Source organism: Trichechus manatus, unplaced genomic scaffold (genome assembly GCF_000243295.1).
Source record: "Trichechus manatus latirostris isolate Lorelei unplaced genomic scaffold, TriManLat1.0 scaffold00026, whole genome shotgun sequence".
In the NCBI taxonomy this organism is placed as follows: Eukaryota; Metazoa; Chordata; class Mammalia; order Sirenia; family Trichechidae; genus Trichechus; species Trichechus manatus.
In genome coordinates this window covers 4972587-4989543 of record NW_004443962.1, presented here as the reverse complement: position 1 = coordinate 4989543, position 16957 = coordinate 4972587, and the positions used below count along the sequence as shown (strand labels likewise).

Sequence of the window (16957 nt, the reverse complement as noted above, 5' to 3'; positions counted from 1 at the left end):
TCTAAGACAGAGTATCAGAAGATACAACTTGATGAAATTCAATAGGGCATGTAATTATGAAAATAATGTACGGACTACATATGTATTTAAAAAAAAAACAAAACCACTCCAAAGCATAATAGAAATGATCTTTATTGACAGGCTCCTGTCCTGATAAGAGCTGGAAATGGCACTAACACAGGAACCCACAAAGTGTGAGTGTGGGGACTATGAAGATTGTAAATTAAGAAACGGACATCCCCTTATAGAAGGAAAGTTCTTGTTTCTCTAGGAAGAATTCAGCGGCATTACTGTTGAGGTTGAAGAAAACGTACTGAGTACTTTTGAAGTCAAATCTATGGCTGTTTCTTCAAAAGTATGTGCAATCTGTCCTTTGATTAGTCACCATGTTGCAGAGCTATCACTACAATTTCCTTCTTTACGCTAAACCCCACCTATATTCGGTAAGACAAATCTTTCTTATGAGAAAAACCCTGAAGTGATTTGTCTACTGCTATTATTTCTCAGTAGGTAAAACCAATATATTATTTCAGCCTTTTGAAAAAGGGAGTTGCTTCTGCCATCAGCTATTTTAAAATAACCTAACTGTAGCTGCTAAATGACAGCTACCATCTATCCTTGACATGTTTAGCCAATATACTTGACTAGTAAAAGTTAATCATTTTTTCATACTGAAAGGCCTAACTTGAGAACTTAACATTGATGAGCTTTCTTCGTAGCAAAGTAAATTTTGCCACAGTAGCTCTATGTTTTGTTTGTTTTATATATAGGATTTCTGAAAAATATTTTCTTTGAAGAAAGAATTTGCTGTTACAAAAAGTCTTTAAAAAGAATTTTTCTAAGCAATGGTATAAAAAAATAAACATTTTTTTTTTTTTTGCAAGAATTTCTGACTTTCAGGGAACTTAAATAAGTGGATATATCTGGACCTATTACATAACTGTTAGTATTAAATATGGTCATGCACCACCTAACGTATTTTCGGGCAACGTCTGACCACATATATATCTGTGGTCCTGTAACGCTATAATAAAGTTCAGAAATCCTAAAGGGAGAACAAGATGTACTAGATTTAGGCATGTCACACTTCACGATCCCAAGAATTCTTAAAAATAAAGAAAAAAATTCTCCAAGCTATTAAAGGACTGGCTCCACTGAAAGCTACAAGGCTAACGAAAATGCGAGAGGAATCTGTATCAGATATGGAGAAATTGCTAATGATGTGGATTGAGGACCAAACACAAAAGCAAATTCCTCCTAGCATGCTGATGATCACTGCTAAGGCACGAAGCTCGTCTGAGATACTTAAAGAAAAAGTAGGACCAGACTACAATACTGAGTTTAGTGCTAGCTCTGCGTGGTTCAAGTGCTTCAAATAATGTGAGTGGAGCGTCTGCGAGTGCTGATGCAAAGGCAGCAGAAGAATTTGTTGAAACTGTAGATAAACTAATTGTAGAGGGAGGCTGTTTGCCCCAGCAAATTTTTAGTATGGACAAAACCTTATTATTCTGGAAAGGAATGCCTGAAAGAACCTTCATCCATAATATGGTGTTTATACAACGTCCAAAGCACATAACATCCTAAGCAATATGCAACTGTAGTCTAAACACCCACTCTACCATGATTTGTCCTAAAATCCTATTTAATTGAAGAATATATTTTCAGTCTCAACTGTTTAAGAGTTACTAGAGTTTCAATAATAGTATCAACAAATTACGTGAGGTCATCAAATAACTCAGGTATTTATATTTTTTAATCAGTGACTCATAGCGACCCTAAAGGACAGAGTAGAACTGCCCCATACGGTTTCCAAGGCTGTAAATCTTTATGGAAGCAGACTGCCACATCTTTTTCCGTGGAGCACCTGGTAGGTTCAAACCGCCAACCTTTCAGTTAGCCGCAGAGGGCTTAACCACTGTCCCACCAGGGCTCCTTTAAGAATATTAAATACTTAAATAATTTATCAATATTGGTTCATTAGCTGAGACAAATGCAAAATAACTACAGTGATCTAAGACGTTAACAACAGGGGAAACTAAGTCCAGGGTAAAATAGGAACTCTCTACTATCTTTACAATTTTCCTGTAAACCTAGAACTATTTTAAAATAAAAAGTTTATTTAAAAAAAAAAAAGTTATTAAAGAAAAGTAGCATGTTCTGAAAATGTTAAGGCTAATTTTATTATCTGTGAATTTATAAATGAAACCAACATTACATGATTCTTTTATAGAAAGATCTCCCTTGAATTCCATATGAAAGAGCAGCACATTTAAGGAGTTCTTTAAAACAACAGATTTATGCATAAAAAACAAGATAGTTAATAGTTTTTACCCTTTCAAGTGTGATTTCTTCATATTCATAGTCTGCATCAGTACCATTAACCTAGTGGAGGGAAAAAGAAGCAGTTCAGAAATTCAGAGCGTAAAGCTGGAAATGGCAAGACATAATTTTTGCATATTTATTACTGTTGTGATAGTAATTAAATTAAAAAACAAAAACAAAAACCCACCAGGTGTCATGGAGTTGATTCCGGTTCATGGCAACCCCATGTGTTGCAGAGTAGAACTGCTCTCTAGAATGGTTTTCAATGCTGTGACCTCTCAAGAGTAGACTGCCGGGCCTTTTTTCTGAGATGCCTCTGGGTGGGTTCTATCTGCCAACCTTTCGGTTAGTAGCTGAGTGGCTAACTGTTTACACCACCCAGGGACCAGTTTCATTGTAATAATTTCAGGGAAGATTTTATAAAGTTAACTTCAGAATAATCAAATGTTTTTCAAGGAATGGAAGAGGACAAATGTGACCAATGAGTTGACATTCATTGTATCATGAATTTCAAATATAGAAAGGATACATTCAGTTTTTATTATTACTGAACTCTTCCCTTTCATCTATACATCTAATCAGTTGCCAACTCTTACTGATTTGAGTAATTCAATTTTTCTGAAAACCATTAGCTCTTCATTCTCATTTCTATTACCTTGGTTCAAGGCCCTTGTTTACCTTCCTTTGGATATTGTTAATGCAATCTACCCCACTGCCCAAATCATTCCGTGTTTTAAACAGACATATCGTCTTGAAGCCCATGTTTAATACACCAAAACTTTCAGAAACTTTTTAAAAAACATTTTGCCTTGGTAATCAAGGATCTCTATGAACTGACCCCAATCTATCACTTCAGCTTCATTCCTAACATCCATATCTTACCTCTTCACACACCTGACATACCACGCAGTTTGAATGACTTGTTCTTTCCTCTACATACGCTGCAGTTTCCCATTTCCATAATTGTGTTACATTAGTGCGTCCTCTCTCACAAATGTCACTTAGAGATTTCATGTACAAACCTGATTCACTATTCAAGATCTTGCTCAAACCTTATAGTCCTGACTAAATAAAACGAATTGAAAAGGCACTGGGAAAGGATGAAAAACGAATACCCTTATTCCTTACAATTTATTTCCTATTCCCTTCTGGAAAAAGTAACTCCCACAGTGAGGGCCACTAGTGAAATGTAAGAAGTCACTAGAATCAGATTAGCCCGGGTTCGAATCCATGCTTGAATATTTCTAGTGATATGAGGCTGGGCAAAATACTCAATCTAAGTCAAATGGGGTTGTGATAAACTGGATTTCAAAAGGTGCATTACATCTTCCACCCACCATGCTCTTTTGCAGTATGAATGAATCACCCCACCATCAAGAGGTAGAGTTTATTTCCCCTGACCCTCAAGGGTCACTGAGTCAGAATCGACTTGACGGCAATGGGTTTGGTTTTGGTTTTTTTGGTCCCCTGGATCGAGGCAGGCCCTGTGACCAGGTTTGGTAAAAAGAATGTGGTACGTGCAATACTGTATGATTTCTGAGATTAAGTCATATGATGCCTTGTAGTGCTCACTTCTGTCTCTTAGAATGCACTTTCTTAGAATTCAGCCACCATAACGTGAGGAAGCCCAAACATCCTAAGGAGATCGAAATGAAGGAGAACCAAGGACCTTGGCCAGAAGCCCCAGCTGTGTTCCTAACTAGCAACCAGCCATATAAATGAGTTTTCTGGGATCTTCCAGCCTTTTGCAAGAGCCCCAACCAAGAACACCTGAAGTGGAAGAATTATCTAGTTAATAGAGAAAATCATGAGAAATGATAAATTGCTGTTCTTTTAAGCTACTAAGTTTCAGGATGGTTTGTTATGCAGCAATAGATAACCACAATAGAAACAATGAATTTTATATGAATTGCTCTGCTATCTTCAGTGTATTATAGGAAAGCGATCCTAATTCAGGCCCAGTCCAGGTTCTGGGAGTTTCTTCCGTGAGTGTTTTTGAAACTCATCTTAGCTACCCTTTTGGGTTCTTAGTTCTTGTGGCTTTTGTGAATTCAAAATACAGTTACCACTTTGTTTCTCTTCCTTCTTGCCTGAGGAGATTTTCCTCTTGTTTTGAAATTACATATTATAAATGCATTTATATATATTTGTAATATCTATTATTTCTGTGCATCTAGACTAGAGGAGGATAATGTATGTGCATATCTTGCCAACTTGAGTAGAAGTCCATTTTTACGATTGAAAAAAAAATCCATATCTGCAGCTACACTTCCCTTTCTTATTTTAAAGGTTATTTGTATCATTATTTTTTCTTGCTCAAACTTGCTAAAAGTCCATCAGTATTTTACAAAGCAGTAGTTTCAACAATACTGATGGCTATATTATATTCTATGTCATTACTTTCTTCCTTTTTTTTTTTTTTTAAATCAATTCCTGATTCTTTCTTTAGGCTTTTTTGTTTTTTAACGCTTCTTGAATTGAATGCTTAATTCATTTACGCTTACTCTTATCTGTTTTTAAAAATATCCATTTAAGTTTAAAAATTTTCTTTCGTCATCTGGCTTTGGTAGACTCTCACAATTGCTATACTGGGCTCTCTTTTTGTTCATTTGTTTATTTCTAAATAGTCTGCAATTTTATTCTGGAAAACATTTCCAAATAACTGTGCTTATATAGGCCTTTTGGTGTTAGTATGTAAATTTTGTGTATTATGGTCTTATGATTTCTCCTTTTAGGAATTTAAGATTTTCACCATTAAAACTTCTCACAAGATAAGTACTTAGTAGATGCCCTTGGAGCTTAATTTAATGTCAGGTCATAATATATTGACATCTGGGTGAGGTTTCCAGGTAGCATAGAGAGATTTAAAAAAAAAAAAAGATGAAATGTGACTAAGAGGTCTTGTGAACCCTGAATGCTTTTATTCCAAAACTCTCATTAACTTGAAATTGTGTGAAAATTCCAAAAATATATAAAGAATTCAATAACTACACTGAACACATTCACACTGGGCTTCTAAGGACAGAGAGTACATTACTGAAAGCACAAATTACTCTAAAAGTACCACTTTATTAACAGTAAAAGTGAGAAGAACAATGGTAATGTGGTATTTTTAAAAACAATTATGTTCTCCAGCAAAACTATACAATGGTTGGTTTGTCTATAGTTTAATCTTTATAATATCTTTATAAAATGTGGCTTCCAATAAGAAAGAAATGCGTGGCTGAAGAGTTTATTACTTTCAATCAACAAGACAGAGTGAGGGATAAGGTGGGACCGGAGAAAAGAGTAAGAGTTCAATCTTTAGATAAAATGAATACACTACTGAGAAAACATACGGTTATTTCTTTTCTCTTTGAAAATGAGAATGGATTTAGAATAGTTCTTGAGAACACTTGACAGTTGGAGAAGTGTTACTGCTAGTATTTGCTAGGGTTTGAATCTAGTCCTATTAATAAAATGGGATTCTGTGTAGAGGGTGGTAGCTTGAGAAGAAGCTAGATGTAAACTGGGGTCTGACTGTGAAAAGTCTTGAATGCTTTCATAAGGAGTTAAAAAACATATGGAGTTCTTAAAGGTTTCTGAGTATCAAATAGGTTTTCAAAGAAAGAACTATGGTAGTAGAAAACAGAAATGAAGAGAAATTAGAGGGAAAAAAATTGATAAATTGTCAATAGTCCAGTAAAAAACAAAGATTCTAAAGATATTTAAGAGTAGGTGTCAAGTTCCTAAATATGCGGGGGGAAGAATCCTAATATTACCGGGGAAAAAACCCACAAAGCCATATAACTGAGAAAACTAAGGTTTAATAAACTTGACCAGGAAAAATAATCAGATTATACAACATGGATCAAAAGTAAATTGTACTCCACTGATCTAATTGAACTACGTTGCTTTAATTATTGATGTTTTATAATATGTTTTACTCTCTAAGCAGGGAAATCCTCCACAATCACTTTCATTTTCAATTTTACTTGGCTGTTCTTGAGTGTTTACTTTTCTATATCAACACTGTCCAACAGAACTTTCTGCAATGATAGAAATGTTCTATGATCTGCACTGTCCAATACAGTAGTTACCAGTCACATACAGCACTTGAAATGAGGCTAGTACAACAGAGAAACTGAAGTTTTAAATTTTATTTAATTTAAACAGCAACACGTGGTTAGTGGCTACTGTATTCGATGGTGCAACGCTAGATGAATTTTTCCATTAATTCCAACCTTACCCTCCAAAACACTCACACACATACCATTTTAGGGGCTGTGACTGGTACTATACCAGATTTACAGATTAATCTGGGGAAAACAGAAGATCTTTACACTATCTTTCTGCTCAGCAACAAGGTATGCTCTCACTTACTTAAGTATTCTTTCACGCCACTCAGTAAAGTTTTATAGTTTTCTTCCTACGAACTCTGTACCTGTCTTCTAAGCTTATTGTTAGGTATATCATATTTTTGTTCACAGAGTTGATGAGCTCATATTTCCAACTGGTTGTTGCTAGTATAATGGAATAACATTTATTGTTTAACTTTTAAAGTGTTTCAGTTTTTCTCTTTAATATAATTTTGCTTTAATTATGGGTACATATATGTCATAAATCAGCAGAGAAATTTATAACACGATATCCTCAGTCCCCTACTGGCCAAAGACTTTAATTTTCTAATTAGCCAATACTAATACATTTAAACAGGACAAATCCTGTTATATAAAAGCTGTAAGACTTGTCCAAAGGAAGACAAAAAGAAGCCTAACTTACTAATTCCCTATTGTTTAGGTTCAATTCAGTAATACTGTTCTAAGTATAGAGTAACATATCAAAATTCAAGATTTTATCTATCAATATTCATGACTCATAGTTCATATTAATGTGTAAAGTCAGGCAATGAAAAACCTCAAAGCCTATACCATCACAAAGCAAGTATCTAAAAATAAAAATGCACTGGGAAGAAAAAAATGTTCTTCCTAATTAAAAATTAAGGTAACTAAATACAAAGTAATAAGTTCAAAAGAAGTTGCTTAAAAGTTTTTCCTAAATAATGAATGGCCATTTAGGTCAATTTTAAAATAACATAGTTATTGATTCTATTACATATGGAAAAAACGAAGCATTTAGTATGTAAGAAAGCTACCAAAGTCAAATTGAATGAATTTTCCTAACCCTCGCTCATCATGGTCTGCCTTAAGAAAAATAAAGACAGGGGGACAGACAGGAATTACTACAGTGAATTTCTTTATTTTCTTCTCATTACTGTAGCCAGTAGGCACTCTAAAGTTTTGTCCTGTGATTTGTACCTCTTAACATTTTTACTAGTTAAGGACAGAATAGGAGTGCACAGAGTGTGAAATAATCAAACTCAATGTCAATTAAATTATAGTACCAGTTGATACTTACAAGTGAGTGTAAAAGATCATACTTAATAGTAAAATACTAAAAGTTTCCCTCCTAAGATCAGGAATAAGACAAAGGTGTCTGCTCTCACCACTTTTATTAATCACTGTACTGGAAATTCTAGCCAGGGCAGTTAGGCAAGAAAAAGAAATGAAAAGCATCTAGATTAGAAACAAGGAAGTAAAACTATCTCTATTAACAGATAAAATGATCTGGCATATAGGAAGTCCTAAGAAATACACACACACACACACACACACACACCCATATCAGAGCTAATAAATGTGTTCAGCAAGGTTGCAGTATACAAGATCAATATCTAAAAATTAATTATATTTTCATACACTAGCAATAAAAACTCCAAAAATAAAATTAAGAAAACAATTCCATTCACGACAGCATTCAAAAGAATAAAACACTTAGGAATATATTTAACTAAGAAGTGGAAGACATGTATACTGAAAACTATAAAGCATTGTTGAAAGAAATTAAAGAACACCTAAATAAACGGGAAGAGATCCATGTTCATAGATTGGAAGACATAATATTGTTAAGACCGTAATACTCCTCAAATTTATCTAAGATTCAACTCAATTTCTATCAAAATTCCAGCTGCCTTTTTCTCCCTTCAGAAATTGACAAGTTGATCCTAAAATTCACATGGAAATGCAAAGAACTCAGAAGAGCCAAAATAAACTTGAAAAAGAAGAAAGTTGAAGGACTTACTACTACAAAGCTACAGTAATCATGACTAAGTGGCACTGGCATAAGGACATTAAGTCTTATTATTTGAAGTTTTTCAACATCCCCAAATATTTGATACAACCATATTCACAAAAATACAAACAGCATTTAAAGCCAAATGAAATATTTTAAAGTACAGATGGAAATTTAACTATGGTTTAAAAATGAGAGGAAAGGATTTTTACATTACAGTCTATTAAAATTATACTCCCACCCCCCACAAAGAACAATGCATACACACTACTTCTACTTAAATGTCTCTAAAGACATTTCTCTTTGGGATGAAAAACCTTGGCTGAGATTCTGCTGTTCTAGTTACCGATCTTTAAGGGAAAGAGGGCTTTTTAACAAAGTAAATTTAGAGAGAAACAATCAATTTAAAGTTATAAAGTTACAACGAATTATTTTAGTATACAAACACCCGCAAAAATCTAATTACTAAAAATCTAGTCACTTAGATTTCCAAAATGATTCTTTGAATATATGGCATTTGTATAACAGTGACCACTCATCAGAGATAGCCTTTAGTGGAAGTTAATCATTATTATTTCAAAATAAAAACATAAATTCCTATGTCAACATTTCTGCTTTGCTTAAGTTTGACAGAAAAGCACCAAAAAAGACAAATAACTGTATTCTTCAAAATGATTAGTATTGCTTCGTTTAATACAATAATTATGGCTTAGTGACAGTACACTTTTACATTATAACTATAATATATTAGAAAATAATTCTACGGTCTTTATTTCTGTATCAAAAACTGAATAGGAAAGGCAGAACTATTTAAATACGGGAAGGAAATGGAACTTACGTAAATCGGTGTTTCCAAGCTATCTGTGTTGACCAGTACTGGAGGAGGATTTGCCTTTAAAGAAAGAATTTTAAATGAGTTAGCTTAACAAGGAAATCAAAGCATTACATATTAATGTTCAGAAATGTTAGAAGCATATGAAAGATCTGTTATTTCCTGGACCATAATTTTATGAGTTTTTCATATGCTAAGAAATGTATCCAGTTGCAGCACTAAAGAGAAAAAATTAGGTATAAGTAGTTAAATTAGATTTGCTTTTGAGAAATAAATTGCTATTTCTGCTAAAACATATTTTAAGCCTCGTAAAAAAGTTCACCATAGCCTTTTTATAAAATCCACGAATATTCTGTTATATAACAAATAACTCTAAGTTGCTTAGAAATCATTAGCTTTTCTATTCCCAGGGAAACCCATAAAAATTCCAATCATCTTATCATCCAGAAAAAAAAAAAAATTCTTCCCCACACTGAACTGTATTTGAACATGAAAAAAGGTCTGCCACAAACACACAAAGAAATCAATCTAAAACTTGTATAAAATTGGTAACACATTCTTAATATAAAAGCCCCCAATTATTTCCAGCTGCAATGACTGCTCTCCACCTGTACTTTTAGACCACTCATAGAAACAACAATGGTCTATTATAGCACAAAATACAAGTAAAACATATTAAGTTTAGACTGAAAAACAGCTTGGTTTTCAGGTTAAGTTTGTTTTTACTGTTAGCTGCTGTGGAGTCAATGCTTGATCACAGCAATCCAGGTTACAGAGTAGAACTGGCCCACAGGGTTTTCTAGGCTATAATGTTTCTGAGAGCAGACTGCCAGGTTCTTCTCCTGTGGAGCAGCTGGATGGGTTCGATCTGCCAACCTTTTGGTTAGCAGCCGAGCACTTAACTGTTGTCCCACCCAGGCTCTTGGGTTAGGTCAGAAGTGACTAGTACACAGGTGAAAATAAAGAACAAAACGCTGATACTGAATCCAAAAAAATCAAACAACTGGTAACTTCTTTTCAAATTACCTGTCTTCTGCATCTTTAAGATTATAAAAGTACCAATATCAAATCACAACGTTTTTATAGAATCAAAACGATAACAATCCTTTAAACAAATTATAGCAGACATTTCTATAAACATTAATATTTTTTCTCTTCCAATTAACTGAACCAGAATTACGTAAAAGCTGAACATTAACCATATTAAACAAAATAACCATTTTATTCCAAATATACAGGCTTTTAAAAAAGATGAATATTCAGAGTTCAAATGTTTTATATTATTTTCAGCAAAGACTAGATCTGAATGACCAAATGATAAAATGCTGAAAGAGGCAACACAGTTTCATGGTTAAATACTAACTAGAAAGTATATACTTGGGCTACATAAAACAGCTGATTAAAAGTAGGTAATATCTGTAATATGTAACATGACATTACCTACTTTATGTGCAGCCCTATCTTTGAGTATCATAGTGCAGCTCCAAGTGATTCAGTGAAAATCAAACATAACAAACATACTATTTGTAAGACTGCTACTTAAGCAGTTACTCAACTTACAGACATCTGAGATTTTATGAATATCTGGAATTGTTTCCCAATGATCTATTGAGGTTCTTCAAAGTGACAGTATTTTACTTCATTAAAAAATATTAATGGCACAACTTCACCTTACTCTGCTTAAGTAATTACGGAGGAGGGCAAGAAAGAACATAGCTATTTAAAGTTCCAAAAGAAGTTACATTTTCAACAGTTATGGCAGAAACACATTTGGTTTCCTGTGCCCAATTACCGCTAAGTGTGCAGTGGAAAAAAGGTGGTTCTCATCAAAATCTAATTTATCCCATAATTACTACAACGCTAGCTGCTTATCAGAATCAACTTATCATCATATAGAAGCTACCTTTTGATTCAAGTCATTTAAAAAGTCTTGCTGATATCAAAATATACATGAATACAACAATATGAGGTGTTAACTTTACTTCAAAATAAAACAATGGGAAGTTGAAGGTGGGAGAAGGTATGGATCAAGTAAGAGTGGACATGAGCTGATGACTCGTAGCTGGTGATGGGTACACATGTGAGTTCACTGTATACTCTTTCAGTATTTCTGAAAATTTCCATAATAAAAAGTAAAGCAAAAAAAAAATCATATTGAGCCAAGTACTCAGTTTGTAAGAGGTTATTTACTGAGGCAGCTGTGAAATACCGTAAGTTACAGTTGCTATTAAGATATTAGCATTCACACCCTAAAACTGATATTAATACCTGTATTAGCTTCCTAGGGCTGCCATAATAAATTACCACAAATTGAGATAAATATATTCTTTCACAGTTCTGGAGGCTTGTTGTTGTTGTTAGTTGCCATAGAGTTGGCCCTCGACTCATGGTGACCCCCCCTACAACAGAAGAAAACACTGTCGGGTCCTGCACCATGCCCATGACCGGTTGTGGATCGGAGTTTTGTGATCCACAGGGTTTTCAGTGGCTGATTTTCAGAAGTACAACGCCAGAGCTTTCTTCCTAGCTCATCTTAGTCTAGAAGCTCTGCTGAAACCTGTTTAGGATCACAGCAACATGCAAACCATCAATGACAGATGGTTGGCTGACCGTGAGGTGTGTTGGCCGGGAATTGAACCCAAGTCTCCTTCACAAAAAGTGAGAATTCTACCAGTGAACCACCAATATCCTCCTGAACTACCAGTGTCCCCCAAACATGGCTATCCTTATGACCTGCTGCAGTTGTAAATTGGACCACTGTGATCCACAGGGTTTTCACTGGCTGATTTTCAGAAGTATATCACCAGGGCCTTTCTTCCTAGTCCATCTCGGTCTGGAAGTTCTGCTGAAACCTGTTCAATATGATAGCAAAACACAAGCCTCCACTGACAGACAGGTGGTGGCTGTGCATCGGTGCAATGGCCAGGAATCAAACTTCAGTCTCCCACGTGGAAGGTGAGGATTCTACTACTGAACCACCTCCACCCCAGGCTAGAAGTCCGAAATCAAGGTGTGCCTCTGCCTAGTTTGTTAGCTGCCAGCAATCCTTGGTTTGTAGACGAATCACTCCAATTTCTGCCTCCATCGTCAAATGGTGTTCTCTGCATGTTTGTCTCTTTGTATCACATGGTCTTCTTATAGGACACCAGTTATTGGATTTAGGGCCCACCCTAGTCCAGTAGGAAACCGGATGGTATAGTGGTTAAGAGCTTCGGCTGCTAACCAAAAGGTTGGCAGTTCGCATCCACCAGGTGCTCCTTGGAAACCCTACGGGGCAGTTCTACTCTGTTCTATAGGGTCGCTATGAGTTGGGGTCGACTTGACGGCAACAGGTTTTTTTTTTTTTTTTTTTCAGTTTTCTAGTCCAGTACGACTTTATCTTTTTTTTTTGTTTAAAGTCTGTCTGCTCAACTTTTTTTTTTTTTTAATTGTACTTTAGATGAAAGTTGACAGAACTAGCTTCTCATTAAACAGTTAGTACACATATTGTTTTATGACACTGGTTAACAAACCCATGACATGTTAACACTCTCCCTTCTCGACTTTGTGTTACCTATTATCAGCTTTCCTGTCCCCTCCTGCTCTAGTCCTTGCCTCTGGGTTGTTGTGCCCCTTTAGTCTTGTTTTGTTTTACAGGCCGGTCTAATTTTTGGCTGAAGGGTGAACCTCAGGAGTGACTTCATTACTGAGCTAAAAGAGTGTCCGGGGGCCATACTCTTGGGATTTCTCCAGTCTCTGTCGGGCCAGTAAGCCTGGTCTTTTTTTTGTGAATTAGAATTTTGTTCTACATTTTTCTCCAGCTCTGTCTGGGACCCTGTATTATGAACCCTGTCAGAGCAGTCAGTGGTGGTGGCCGGGCACCATTTAGTTGTACTGGACTTGGTCTGGTGGAGGCCGTGGTAGATGTGGTCCATTAGTCCTTTGGACTAATCTTTTCCTTGTATCTTTAGTTTTCTTCATTCTTCCTTGCTCCCAAAGGGGTGAGACCTGTGCAGTATCTCAGATTGCTGCTCACAGGCTTTTTAAGACCCCAGATGCTACTCACCAATGTAGAATGTAGAACATTTTCTTTATAAACTATGTTATGCCAATTGAGTTAGATGTTCCCCAAGACCATGGTCCCCACAGCCCTCAGTCCAGCAATTCGGTCCCTCAGGGAGTTCGTATATGTCTATGGAGCTTCCATGACCTTGCGTTGGCTTCCCCGGCTTTGTGTACTGTCTTACCCTTCACCAAAGTTACCATTTATCTATTGTCTATTTAACGTTTTTCTATTTTCACCCCTCCCCCTCCCCCTCCCTCATAACCATCAAAGATTGTTTCTTCTTGTGTGTAAACCTTTCCAGTGTGACCTTATCTTAACCCAAGTACATCTGCAAAGACTCTTATTTCCAAAGAAGGTCACATGCACAGCTTCCAGATGGACATGAATTTGGAGGGACACTATTCAACCCAGCACAATGTTTAAAGTTCATTTTAGAATTAAAAGAAAAAACCCAAACCCATTGCTGTTGAGTCAACTCTGACTCATAGCAACCTTATAGGACAGAGTATAACTGTTCCATAGGGTTTCCAAGGCTATAAAATTTTTTTTTTTCCAATTAATTTTTTTAAATTGTATTTTAGGTGAAGGTTTGGAGCTCAAGTTAATTTCTCATTCAAATATTTATATACATATTGTCTTGTGACATTGGCTGCAATCCCCACAATGTGACAGTACGCTCCCCCATTCCACCCTGGGTTCCCTGTGCCCATTCGTCCAGTTCCTGTCCCTTTCTGCTTTTTTGTCTTGCTTTTGGACAGGAGTTGCCCATCTGGTCTCGTATATTTGATTGAACTAAGAAGAACATTCCTCACGTCTGTTCTGTTTGTTTTATAGGCCTGTCTGATCTTTGAAAACTGGGATTTGGGAATGGTTTCAGTTCTGGGTTAGCAGAGTATCTGGGGGCCATAGTTCCAGGGGTTCCTCCAGTCTCTGTCAGATCAGTAAGTCTGGTCTTTTTTTGTGGATCTGAATTTTGTTCTACATTTTTCTCCTGCTCTAAGGCTATAAATCTTTATGGAAGCAGACTGCCACGTATTTCTCCTGCGGAGAGGCTGGTGGGTTCGAACCAGGTTTGAACTTGGATAGTAGCTGAGCACTTTAACCACTGTGCCACCACGGTTCCTGATTTGTAATACCGACTTAATGAACATGACTAGGTAAGCTTAAGGAGAAGCTACTTCAGGGGGAAAAAAAAAAAAAAAAGAAAAAGTTGGCCATAGAAAGTATATACTTTCATATAGCTGAAGTAAAGGGTACTAAAACCTAAAACAGTAGCAAATCTGGCTAACTTAAGACCTTGGGATCCTTAACCAGGACAAGTGGGTAGCACAGTAGGTAACATGGAATTATCAACTTTGCTTAGGAGGAAATCGAACAACAACAACAACAAAAAGGATTGAGAGTAAGTTATGTAAAAACTATTTCAAATAAATAAAAACCCTTCCCTGTGCCTCATTTTCTCCGTCAGTAAAGACAGTAGTAATACCTGCCTCTACCCGAGTACTGTGTGAGGCTCCAGTGAAGTAATATAAAGGAAAACGTTGTAAATCACAGAAAGCTATATAAAATACTTATATATTATTATGTACTAACAATATACATCACTGCACTTTTTCAACTTGGACAATAATGAAGTCCTACAATTTACTTAGAGACAGGGGGAATAAAGTAAAGGGGCAGGTACATTCCAGAAGGAGGCACTAATGAGCCCCTGAAGAATTTGACCAAGTATCAATAAGAAAACTTAAGAAACATAATTTTGCTCACCCAACTTTTACTATGCTATTTCATTAACAAAAGATCTCCTACTGATTGCTGTTAGAATAGATTGAAACATCCTTACACAATTTCAGAGGGCCCTATTACATTAAAAAAAAACTGTTAAAATAATTCTAAGATCTAGTCATTTAAAAATAGGCCATAATGTTTAGAAAATGCTATTTTACACTGTATTTCTTCTCTTTAGCATTTATCAAAGTTTCATTACGTTATTTGTTGGCTGTCTCTTTCTCCCCTACTAAATTATAAACAAGTGTTTTTCAAATGCAGCACTCATAAACCCCAGAGAATACATCTTGAATTCTAATTTGAGACACATTAAAAGTTAAGTGCTATCACTGAGGTGATTGCTGTGGGTTAAAGTGATTAGAAAAACAAATGGAAATAAGGGCACTGTGGTCAGGTGTCAGTGTTTGGTAAAAAATGGCTCATCCAAACAATCCAAAGTACACTCTAACATTTAAGGTTACTGGTAAAACGGAAGTAGCCTTGGTGGTGTAGCGTAGCTTGGCTGCTAACCAAAAGGTCGGCAGTTCGAACCCACCAGACATGCCACAGGAAAAAGATGTGGCAGCAATCTGCTTCCGTAAAGATTTACAGCCTTAGAAACCCTATGAGGCTGTTCTATCCTGTCCTATAGGGTTGTTATGAGTTGGAATCGACTTCACGGCAGTGGGTTTGGTTTTAGCTTTTTTGGTAAAATGAAAATATATCAAGTCATACTTCAGATTACACTAATGATCTAATCTTTTAATACCAATTTGTGAAACTTGAGAAGTCCAGAAACAACAGAATGCTCTGCTCTGGACACAGCTCTAATTTAAGTACTCTCCAGTCATATAGGAGTTATTTGTTAATTTGTCTCTTGCACAAATAATAGTAGGCTCCTAGACAACAGGGACAATGTTATATTCATCTTAGAATCTCTATGATTGAATAATAAAAAACTGAATGAAAAATAATCTGCTCCGAAGTATATACTTGAATATGAAAAAAAGATCTCTCTCTCTCACACATAAACACACCCTACAAGTATTTTCAACAATACCTCAATTATACAATAATTATACTCGCAACTGAGAGAAATAAAGGTGTAAAGTATCTGGCTTTTAAGAAGAGTATTTACTTGGGAGGAGACATATAAGCCTGTGAATTTAATGGACCAAGCATCACAGAGATATGGTTACATATCCAGGAGAAAAAGCATCTGTTATTCCATGTGGAGAAACTGACGCTCTGAGAAGTTAGGTAATTTTTCCCACCATCACACAGCCAGAAAGTAGTGAGGCAAGGAAGTGATGGAGTCAGGTCTATCTGACTATAAAGTCCATGTTCCTTCTGCAACTTTAAGTGGCCATTCAATATACATTTTTTTTCTGTACCACTCTGTAAAATCAGCACAATAATTCCTACTGTAGAGGGCTTTCATAAAGTTCAAATGACATGATCAATATAATAGTACTCTGAAAATATGAGTTCCAGAAATAATGAAAGACAATATATTTTCTTAAATATATATGTATGTGTATAATTTGCCTGACTTTCAAACTCATTCGGAAGTTGTCAGGGAGGCATTAACTCCCATTTAATAAATGAAGGGGGTACAAAACTCAGAAAGGTTAAGTAACTTTCTGAGTGACAAAGACAGGACTAAACTCTAAATCTTGTGTCTTCTGCTTCTATTTCTATTATATCCTGATGCACCAATATAATACAGTAGCAGATCTTTAGAAGAAAAATTATTTCCATTTATCAGAACTTATTTGAAGACAAAAATCATTAATGGGCTGTATTAATTTTATAATGTACGTTATACAAAATCAAGAATACACTTACTGTGGAAAATTAGGCACACAACTAGGCTTTCT

At 35.6% G+C, this 16957-nt stretch overlaps 1 protein-coding gene across 9 annotated transcripts in view; it reads right to left on the bottom strand.

Annotated features, from left to right (window-relative positions):
- DLG1 (discs large MAGUK scaffold protein 1) overlaps positions 1-16957 on the bottom strand; it is a 263904-nt gene that overhangs the window by 116804 nt on the left and 130143 nt on the right. For all 9 annotated transcript variants that reach the window (XM_023728734.1, XM_023728733.1, XM_023728736.1 and 6 more), the window contains 2 exons: positions 9272-9325; positions 2332-2382 (listed from right to left, as the gene is read on the bottom strand). In XM_023728734.1, the coding sequence (XP_023584502.1) occupies positions 2332-2382; positions 9272-9325 (105 nt within the window). The remainder of the gene's footprint in view (positions 1-2331; positions 2383-9271; positions 9326-16957) is intronic.